This window comes from Medicago sativa, chromosome 5 (genome assembly GCF_051527215.1).
Source record: "Medicago sativa cultivar Bolivia chromosome 5, Bolivia_mono, whole genome shotgun sequence".
Classification (NCBI taxonomy): Eukaryota; Viridiplantae; Streptophyta; class Magnoliopsida; order Fabales; family Fabaceae; genus Medicago; species Medicago sativa.
The window spans coordinates 65,129,987-65,141,363 of record NC_140753.1 but is presented as its reverse complement, the minus strand read 5'-3'; the positions used below and the strand labels follow the sequence as shown (position 1 = coordinate 65,141,363).

Here is an 11,377-nt window from a genome sequence, read left to right as displayed (position 1 = left end):
ATAAGAATATTTTATGCTACGTATATACTTTATACTTTCAAACCCAAATATTTTAATCCTTATATACAATATATAGTTATTTCAACAACTAAACAAAATTACTTTGATAACCTTTTTATGTTAAATTCAATTTATATTTTTTTTAGGGGAATTTATAATTATATTTATAACTTTAATATAAAATAATGTTAGTTTACCTAGTATAACCCTATAAAAGAAACAACAATACCCACCACAACTGAAAACCTAACGCAGTTCCTGAAGAAAAAAACCTTAACGTGACCTCCCACCATGTCAACTATTTCTCTTTCAGCAAATGGAACACATATCTCAATGAAGAGAGAATCTCTTGCAGAAGACTATGCTGATATAAAGAAGAAGCCTCCACTGTAATATCCCGCCTGTCAGCATCGGTATATTACCCGTTGATCGTGTCAGAAGAATTAATTTCATGAAAAGTATGTTAATGGAAAATATTTTATGACATGTCAGATTTATACAGGAAAATTTCATAGTCGTTTTAAACACGCTTGAGGCAAGGGCATAATGGTAATTGCTCACAAAAGGATATTTATATGTTTTTGAAAGGAAAATATTTCATTTCCCTTATCCTTTCTCTCTCTCTCTCTCTCTCTCTCTCTCTCTCTCTCTCCAATTGTTGGAAAACATTTTCCTCTTCCTTCTCTCCTCTTCTCCCACGCCCTCTTCTTCCTTTCTCATCACCAAGTCTTCCAAATCTTTCTCCTCCCATGGCAAGCTTCTAGATGTGTTACCTCATGATCTTCTAAGTCAATGGAAGTTTGTATTTTGTTTGATTTCTCAACTTCTCCTCTCTTCCATTAAACTAGGGTTTTGGTAAAGTGGAAGCTTGGGTTGTTTATGTTATGGTTTCAAGTTTGATTCAAGTAAAGCAATGCTTTCTCATGAGATAATAAGTACAAGAAAGTTGGGTTGGTTTAGTGGAAAAGCAAGAAGCAAGAGTTAAGGTTTGTTGGTTAGTAAGTTCAAAGATGGTTCAAGTGAAGATTTCTTCATGGAAGTGGAGCAAGGTATCTTAGTTTGCAAGAAAGGATAACAAGATGGGATGTTTTGATCAAAGGATTGCAAGTGGGACAAGAGCTAGAGTTTTGGCTTGTTGAGTTTGGAACTTGGAGTTGTCTCAAGAACTTGGTTTAGGTGAGTTCCATAGATAGTTTTCCCACCCCTTTGGGATTATGTTTATGCCATGATAGATTAATATGAATAACATGAAAGTTTAGCGTTTTGTAATATGTTAGTTGCCCCTTTTCTTGCCATGCATACAAAACATGTTTATACTTGCCAAATGAATGTTTTATAAGTTTCCTATGAACAAATATGTTCTAAAACACTTAGAGACATTTGGTTTGAGGTTTTTAGGCTTAAAATACCATTTTTACATGTTTTCGACTGTCATTACTCGCCACGACGAGCTATTACTCGCCACGGCGAGCTAGAAGGCCGAACAGGGGGTACCACTCGCCCCCAACTCGCAGCTGCGAGCAGCTACCCGCCACGGCGAGCAAGCTTACTCGCGAAGCGAGTGAACAGGGCACAATGCTCTGTTTGTTCGTTTTGCGTATTGTTGGCATGTCCCGGCTCAAGTTTCTTCAAGTAGTCTTTTTATAAAATAAACCCCTCAAACCAAGGTCCTAAATGATGATCATTGTAAGCAAGATTTCTATGGCAAAGAAGCAAGTATAAAGCATGTTATTAAGGCATGGCATATGAGAGAATCAAGTCATGAATCGGGTAGCAAGTTAATTATTAAGCAAGGGAAAGAAATAGAGTCTCGACATAGTTGCCGAGAACTAGCAAGTTAGCAAGATCCCTAGAATGATAAGACGCGAAGTTTAAGCTCTTCGCATATGATCAAGAGTATTATCTACTTAAAGAAGCAAGAGCCATACGAGTATGGCAAGATGTGAATCGATTTCATATCCATGACACGTATAGGAAGAGAAGCTTATAACAAGTGAGATAAGCCTATGACGGGTTTAGCATGCACTACCGTCTAGGAAAGTATGACCACACACGTATAATCAACCGTCAGGTTGTATTGTAGACACGTGGTGACCGTAGGTTTCCCCTGAGGTTACCTATAGCCTAGGATTTAGGGAAACTCACTGAGACATTATGTCTCATCCCAATCCTTATTTGTTTCAGATATCAGGTTGCACGACCAGGTAGTAGCCGGCTGGATTTTCAGCAAAAGTTCGTTCGTACCCGAAGCATGAAGGATATGGATCTCAAGGATGTATTTATTTTAAATTAGTTAAGATATGATGTAATGATAATGTACGAACGCGTTTTGTTGTATATAAATTCATTCGAAGTTTTTATGTTGTAAATTTTTAATGTATCCAGTACTAAACTTAACGCACGTGCTAGACTTTCTAGATACGTCTAGTATAGGTGTTACATCGACACAAATTCATGTTGAAAATCAAACGCAGTCCTCACGTGTTTCCTTCGATTTCCCTTACAACAAATGGAAAGAAGATTCCAGTGAAGAGACAATCTCTTGCAGAAGACCATGTTGATGAAAAGAAGAAGCCTATGAAAGCAACCACTAATCGTCAACGTCAACCTCTTTCAGCAAATGGATCTCAAAACACAGTGAAGAGAAACTCTCTTTCCCAATACCTTGACGATGAAGACAAGGAGAATAAGAAAGCAACTGGAAGGAACAACAAAAAGATACAGATTAAACCAGAAAAAAATAAAAACAAAATAAAGACACTTTTTTTTATGAAGAGGAAAACAAAGACAGTTATCGAACAAGGTCAATTCTCGAAAGTATTTTGTGGTATATGTTTTGATTCTGTAACAGACTCTAATATGTTTTCAAATGGTTCATGCAATCATCCCTTTTGTGTTAAATGCATATCCAAGTATGTGAAGAATCAAATAAAAGAAAAAGCGGTGAAATTGAATTGTCCTGATCCAGAATGTTCTGTTGAACTGAAACCAGAACATTTGCAATCCATTTTACCTAAAAAAATCATTGTTGATTGGGAATCTGCAAACTGTGAGTCTTCTATTGCTTTGAAGGAAAAAATTTACTGTCCTTATGAGAATTGTTCTCTTTTGATGGTGAATGACACGGCATGCACTGTTACAAGTTATGAATGCCCTTCTTGTCATAGGTTATTTTGTGCACAATGTAAAGTTCCATGGCACGCAGATATGAATTGTCGGCAATTTCAGAAGTCCAAGCGTGAAAACAAGTTGGATAAGAATTTTTTGGAGTTGGCTAAAAGAAAAAGGTGGCAGAGATGTCCAACATGCTCTATGCATGTCCAGAAAGCTGGTGGATGTATGAGTGTGCGCTGCAGGTTGTATTGTATTGTTATATGATATCATACTTTCTCTAGCTTATCCCTAATAATTAATTTCACTAATTTTAGGTTTAATTAATTCTATTATGTATGAAAAATTATTTATAACGACTCGATGCTTTTTCTTTTTCAGGTGTGGTTATGACTTCTGCTACATGTGTGGTAGGCATTGGCATCGGTTGCATACTTGCAATCAAATACCTACACGGTAACTCTATGAAACTCTTTGCATATGGAATTAAAAATAAGGCATATAAGAATGCATGTAATCCTAGTACCACACCAACAAAATTACACATATATTCACTTTAACAAAGATCACTAATAAAAGTTCTAAGAAAAGACTTGAAATCATTTTAAAGCTAAAGGTTCAGCTAAAATGTTTTTACAAGTTCTTTGTCAAAGAATTTTTCTTCAACTAATACAAAGTGCTTTATAAGAAGGCATTGAAACTGACTAATTTTATTTTAAAATGTTGTTTAATCATCCAGAACTCCGGATATTATCGAAGTGTGCCTAATATTGGGTTTGGGTTTCCTATGTAATTGTATCTTAAGTAAAATGTGAGACTTGGAATAAAAGATTTTTCGTGGAGATGTTCACATGCAAGTGGATGCAGCTTTATCGGTTTAGAGAACTCAGGAACAATTGTATTCTTATGGCATCTCAGATAGTTTGCAAGCTCAAAAATTTCAAAGCTAACTTGATCTTTTTCTCAATCATTCTTATCAAGAAACTTCTTGGAAGGATAAATCTAGGGTTATATGATTTTCTATGGATGTCGAAAATATTGCTTTCTTTCATAATATCGAAAATATTGCTTTCTTTCATAATCTAGGGTTGTAATATTTTCTATGGATAAATCTAGGATAATACTGCTGCCAAAATCAGGCATGTGGACTATTGAACATGTTCTTCGGTACTTAGGTTATTTTTATGCTTCTCCTAATTTTTGTGTGCTTAACGACTTGATTTATTTTCTTTTAAATTTTTGGAGATTAACTGTTGGATTATCATTATCGCACAAGTTCAATTGGAGTGTAGAAATATAATGAGAGTTAGTTTGTGTTAGGGTGTTGGAGGCACAAATTTTAAAGCTTCAACAAATGGACTCAAACTTTCCATTAATTAAAGGTTTTCTTGTTCCCTCGTATGTGAGATCGATTTCTTAATTTTCAACTCCACCTCAAGTCCAAACAAGACTCTCTTTCTTTTTTCTTTCTTTTTTCGGGCTTGTCCTCAATGAGCCAAGTCTATTTTGGAAACTAATTTCACCATAAGCCTTATACATGCGGCCAGTCTGCTCTCTTTTGATTCGGTCGTCGTGGCGATATGTCTCGTCACGCTCGAGGGCTTTCATTAAAATGCTCCTATGTACCATATTGTAACGTGGTACATCAAATGGTCCATTAATCAACGACCCTTTCAAAGTGGGGATCTAACGGTCCTGATCGAATTCCAACTTCCCTTTTGGCTGATGGAATCATGAACATTAACCACCAACAGTCAAACAAATCCCTATCATTGATTTTCTGACATAAATGTAGAGTGTGTTATAATCGAAATTTCTTAATTCCTATTTATATTTTTCTTTTGTTCGAAAGCATACTCATCTCCTATGATTTCGGTCACATTTTCCATCATCATCCTTGTTTAATATCCATTCAATTGTACTAGTGGTAAGCACAATAGAATCTACCCAACCAACAATTTGCTTAACAAGGGTCGGAGTGTTTTCTCATTTGTGAGTGTGAAGATATTTTGGAGGAGCCTGACTCCTATATTTATACTAGTTATGACCTAGGAGCAGGGACGGACCTGAAGAAGGCATGGTGTGGCAAGTGCCACGCCAGTTCAGGTCCAATTTATTTTTTTTATATAATATTTTTTTATCGATTCACTGTATATTTTTACTCATATATTAATATAGATGTTTAAAAATTTTTTTATGTTTATACATTTATCTATATTTTTACTCATATATTAATACGAGGACATATTGTTTTTGTAATTTATACACGTGTCTATATTAATATGTGTTTATATTTTAACTTGTATATTAATACAGGGAGCGAATTTTTTTTAATTTATACACATATTTATATTTTGGGTTAATTAAGTAAATGGTCCCTATAAATATTCAGAATTTTGTTTTTAGTCCCTACAAAATAAAATCACACTTTTTAGTCCCTATAAAATTTTTCATCAACATTTTTAGTCCCTATAAAATTTTCAAACAACATTTTTAGTCCCTATAAATTTTTCCATCAACATTTTTAGTCCCTTAAATGCTGAAGAAAAATGTCACAGGGACTAAAAAGTGTGATTTTATTTTGTAGGGATTAAAAACAAAACTGTGAATATTTATAGGGCCTAAAAACTTAATTAACCCTTATATTTATTTATTTATTTTGGTCAGGTAGCCTAGTGACTAGAATTCACCTTATAAGGTGAATAAGTGGGGTGTCCGGGGTTCGAATCCCGGCCCCTGCATATAATAATGCATTGTCCTACCAACTGAGATATGCTCACGGGACCACATGTCTATATTTTTATTCATAGTTAATACGAAAATAATTTTTTGTACAATTTGTACATATGTCTATATTTTTATTCATATATCAATACATAGGCTTTTTTCTTATAATTTCTATGCAATTGCGACTTGCTTCCAAAAAAAGAGCTCAATGCGCTCACCCGTTCGTATGCACGGGTATCCTGCTAGAACATTTGACATCTCTTATAACCTATATGGAAAGAATAGAAAGAGATGTTCTTAGGATAATTAGTAATGATATAATTTTAGTTCATTTTCAATAAGTGAAAAATATATTATTTTCTTTATAATTTTGGTTGCTATTACTTTTTTTTTAAGAATTTCTACAACTATTTTAAATATAACTTTTTATTAAATTTAATAATATTTAATTATTTGACAAAAAAAAATTGTCACACTAGTATTGAAAGTCCAGATTCGTCCTTGCCTAGGAGGAAGCAGGACCATTTCCCTCCACTTCCCACACCAGCTCTCCTCCCTCCTCCTCAATTCCCATTTAGTCAGTAGTCACATGCCTAAAGAAAGAGCGACTTGGTTGAAGTATATCATGGGAGCACAACTATTATCATGAACATGTACGTCCTAATTCGGCTTACAAGTTTTCCACATAAATCTCATGAAAAAGAATGTTAATAAATTATTAATCCTAAAAAAGTAAACACCAAATTCTACATAATTATCCCTGCATAAATAATAATATTAGGACAGTTCGTCGATAGGGACTAAAAATTGAAGAAATTTTTTAGAAAGACTAAAACGAAAAAAGTTGAAGAAATTTTTTAGAAAGACTAAAACGGTTCGATTAAAACGGACAAACGAAAAAGTTGATATATTTATAAGAACTAAAAACATATTTAACCCTTATTATTATTATTATTATTATTATTATTATTATTATTATTATTATTATTATTATTATTATTATTATTATTATTATTATTATTATTATTATTATCATGCAAAATGTCATCACAGTCAATGCACAACGACTTCGTAAAAATTGAAACATAGTTTTATTAAAAAATAACAGCCATCATATGTGATGAGTAAAACATACACCCTTCGTCATAAGCATAATATCATCCTTTCCTTATCCCTTAAGTAGGAATCGTTAAATTGAATTAAGGGATCATGAAGTAATAAAAAGCTTCACATCACATGGAAACAAAAAGTAATCAACTCACTTCAAATCATTGATGGTATAGGTACGGCATGAGTAAACAACCATTTTGTCTCTTAACGTGGGAGGCGTTGTATCAAAATTGGACATAATTCATAAGTGTCTTTTTACTTGTAATTTTATGGATAAAATATACAAACAAAAAAACTCATTTGAGTATTAAAGTAATTATCAAAAGACACTTCAAGGATCAAAATGGTTAAATAAAAAGACATTTGATGACTAGTTTGCAATTTTGATATAATAAATGAAACTAGGTATTTAACCTGTGCGTTGCACGGGTTTCAATGGATTTTTTTTTATAAATTTAATGGAAATGACCATTTCGGTAGCTCCAATGAATCATTTTTATTTTAAATAAAATTACAATTGAAACATTTTTAAACTTTTGTCATTGTCAAATAAAAGAGTTAGTTAAAATTAAAGTTTCAAATAAGTAAAATGTAAAAGTAAATATATGACATCAACATCCAAACTTTTTCAATAAGCAAAATAGATTAAATGTTCAAAGAGCTTTTTGAATGAACTTTGTTATGTGTAAGTAGTATTTTATATTAGATAAAATTGTTCGACAATCATTGATGCCGGTATATAAACTTTACTATACCAACCATGTAACACCCACGTCGTGGCTGTCGATATCCCGCCAATTGGATACGAAAGGTTCCCGCCAGTTGGAACGGGCACTATCCGTAAGGATGACCCCACGATAATAGGAGGAACCGAATCACATCAGAATGAGAGGGGTCCGGAGGCCGTGTAGGTATGGGACTACATGGTTGAAGGAAGACTTATAAGAATTGTTAGGTACTACCCATATCAACAAGATGCATCTTCTTTTCGGTAGCCCATTCCATAAGAACTCCACAGTTAAGCGTGCTTGGCTTGGAGTAGTACTAGGATGGGTGACCTACCGGGAAGTTTTCCGGTAAGCGTGCGAGTGAGGACAAAACACGCTGAAAAGACTCGTGTTGGTTTGTGGGGTTAGTCGGCAATCCTAAAAAGCAGTCTGGGATGTTACAATTTGGTATCTCGCATATCAACCCTACGGACTTGAGAAATTAAATTGTTAAGAATTAACGGAGGGTAATTGTGACTTTTCATTTGAAGGGCATATATCAACCCTACGGACTTGAGAAATTAAATTGTTAAGAATTAACGGAGGGTAATTGTGACTTTTCATTTTAAGGGCATTTTGGTAATCTTGCCATTTGAGATTTTTAAGTAGAAAACCACCATTTCTTCTTCATTCTTCTACATCTTTCCATTTAAAAAAAAAAAAAACATAAACCTCTTTTCCTCCCTCTCTCAAACTCGGTTCACATCACCACCACCATAATCTCTCAATTCTTTACCAAAATCACCATGGAATATGAGTTCATAGAAGTGAGTTAAGCAAGAATCATGGTTCAAAAATTCATACTCCCTCCATTTTCCTCATAACCGCCCCTCTCTCTCTTCTCAAATTCTCCAATTTTCCTCCCAATCTCATGGAAATCATTAAGTAAGTTGTTTTTGGAGCACCCATGATGGTTTAATCACTAAGTAAGTATCAAAACTCTTCCTTCTCTTCCTTTCCCATGGAATTCAATCCACCCACCTTTACCTCTATTGTTTTTTTGTTGAATTGTTTTAGGAATGCAATTATGTTGTGGGTGATTATGGTAGTGACTTATTTGATGTGTAAGGAGCTTTGGAATCACATTCATGGTGAGTTACTCTACTAAGTTGAATTTTTTGGAGAAAGGGTTGAAAAGTATAAACTTTGGATTTAAGGAATTATTATGGAAAGAGGCGTATACCAACATTGATGATTGATGTTGATGAATTTTTAGTGGTAGTTGATATTGTTATAAGAGGTAATACTTGAAATTCATGATTTTGAGACGAAATTCGTATAATCTTCACTGGCTTGTACATACTGCTGTGTAACCCATAATCGAGTAATTATTGGATTTTTGGATTCTACATTTAATTCCCTTCAGTTTGAATATAAATTTCATGTGTTTTGGATTAGTGATGAATTCGAAAAGTGCGTTTGAAGTTGAGTAAATTCTGCTGGATTTTTGGTTACGGGTTTTGGGACAGAGCTCCACGAAAACGGTAAGAACTTTCTCTCTGTAACTTGGAATCAAGTGATTTTTAATGCTATGGAAAGCTAACGAAATTACGGACATTTTGATACCAGTTTCACGAATTATGGTCCAGTTTTGAAGTCTGGAGATGGTTTTGAAGTATGAGGGATGATGTATGTTTTGTGCTGAACCGAGATTCAAGTGTTGATGAATTAAACTATTGCGGTTTTGGGCTGTTGTTGGAGGACCGACTAGAGGCAGAGGTGAAGAGCAGTGACTGGTGCTCAATTGATGTTTATATTGTTCAAGAGCTTGGAATAGGATAAGGTGAGTTCCTTTTAGTTAGAAAACTTCCCTTTGGGTAGTTAAATTATGCCTTTAGAATAATAGAATATGTTTTGGTACATTAGGACCAAATTTAGATACAATATGATATGAGATTTATACCCTTGCTAGTGTACTCTAAAAATAGTTTTTATGCTGATAAATATGCTTATGGTAATGTAGGAGTTAGAGGAAAAATATTATGACAAGTTTTACGTGAATATGAACAAATATGCAATTTCGGCTAACATTCCGGAAAGTGAGAATTGTTGGATTTTATTATTTTATTTCGACTCTTACCTAATATAAATTATACTTTTAAGGTAATATAATGGTTTGACTTGGCTAAGACTCCAATTCTCATTATTTCCGAATATGTATCCGAAATTGTATTATGCATATCCTCTAATCATACACTACCATAGTGTATATTTATTTGTGTAAAGGAATGTTTAGAGTAAAATAGCCATTGAAACAAATTATTCATGGGTAAATTTCCAGTCATTGGAAAGTAGAGAATTCTAAGTATGGAAGTTCGGCTTAATTAGTCGAATTTAAGTTATCAGGATATGGGGAAAATTTTTATAACCTTTTAGGAACGGCATATGACAACGATATGCCTAGAACTTGAATAGGTTTGTATCAGAAATAATTTCAGAATAAAGACGGAATCACTACGTCTTTATTATCAGTTTCAGGATGTTTTCATTAAAGAAAATCAGTTAAGATAAGTTATTCCTCTCTATCTCCCCGTCTGTAGTGGAGTTGAGGATTAACTCAGTTCTCAGATAATCAATTCAAGTTATAATATTAAAACATGTTTAAACTGTGGCTTTCGCTATCCCGCCAGTTGGATACGAAAGGTTCCCGCCAGTTGGAACGGGCACTATCCGTGAGGACGACCCCACAATAATCAGAGGAGTCCGGTATCCCCGTCAGTTGGGTTCCCGCCAGTTGGAAATATTTATATATACCGGTTATCAGAGGAATAAATTCCGGGGTTACTCCACCTGGGTTTATTCGTAAAATCAACTCAGATAATATTGTTTGTTCAACGCTAACATTTCTGACATAATATGACAGACATTATGAATATAACTATGATTATGATTTCAGCATTAGTATCAAAGTTGAATTAGTAATTCAGATAGCGATCCTAGTTATTCCCTGATCGCTCAGTTATGCATGATAAAACAGTATAAACCCGGAATGGGTTAAGTTTAGAGACAGATGGCGATCCTAGGTTCCCTGTGATTGCCTACAGCCTAGGATAGGTGGAACTCACGGAGACATCCCGTCTCACCCCAATCCCTTTTATTTTTTTTCAGATCAGCAGGTTGTACATGGCAAGGAGACAATACAGGAGGCTGAATGATATATTTTCACATGCTCGTGTCGTACTAGTTCAGATTATTTATTACGGTTCCAAACATGTATTCAGATAGCAAATGTACGATCCTGCAGTGATGTATATATTTATTCAGTTGAAAATTTTTATTATTGTAATTTTAATGTATCCAGTACTAAATCTAACACACATTCTAAATATTCTAGATAAGTTTAGTATGGGCGTTACAATTATTTGGTATCAGAGCAGACCTCTCCCAGTACGGTGTGGTTCGGGGACGAACCAGGCGGAAGCTGGTGGGCATGTAACACCCACGTCGTGGCTTTCGATATCCCGCCAGTTGGATACGAAAGGTTCCCGCCAGTTGGAACGGGAACTATCCGTAAGGATGACCCCACGATAATAGGAGGAACCGAATCACATCGGAATGAGAGGGATCCGGAGGCCGTGTAGGTATGGGACTACATGGTTGAAGGAAGGCTTATAAGAATTGTTAGGTACTACCCATATCAACAAGATGCATCTTCTTTTCGG

The 11,377-nt window shown here is 34.5% G+C and overlaps 1 protein-coding gene and 1 long non-coding RNA gene across 3 annotated transcripts; both read left to right on the top strand.

The window, feature by feature from the left end:
• The first annotated feature begins 291 nt into the window (after positions 1–291).
• Positions 292–3,571, top strand: LOC146924039 (uncharacterized). The gene is made up of 3 exons (XM_085711818.1): positions 292–386; positions 2,445–3,356; positions 3,493–3,571. Exons 1-3 carry the CDS (start codon positions 292–294, stop codon positions 3,569–3,571), a joined length of 1,086 nt encoding a protein of 361 aa, XP_085567944.1.
• Positions 3,572–8,220: 4,649 nt separating this feature from the next.
• On the top strand, positions 8,221–11,001 carry LOC146924038 (uncharacterized). 2 transcript variants are annotated; one of them, XR_015010023.1, is made up of 5 exons: positions 8,232–8,641; positions 8,733–8,806; positions 9,114–9,199; positions 9,285–9,498; positions 10,824–11,001. It is a non-coding gene; the product is annotated as an uncharacterized LOC146924038 (long non-coding RNA). The 2 variants fall into 2 exon arrangements; XR_015010022.1 differs by having other exon boundaries at positions 8,221–8,641; positions 8,733–9,498.
• The last annotated feature ends 376 nt before the right edge of the window (positions 11,002–11,377 follow it).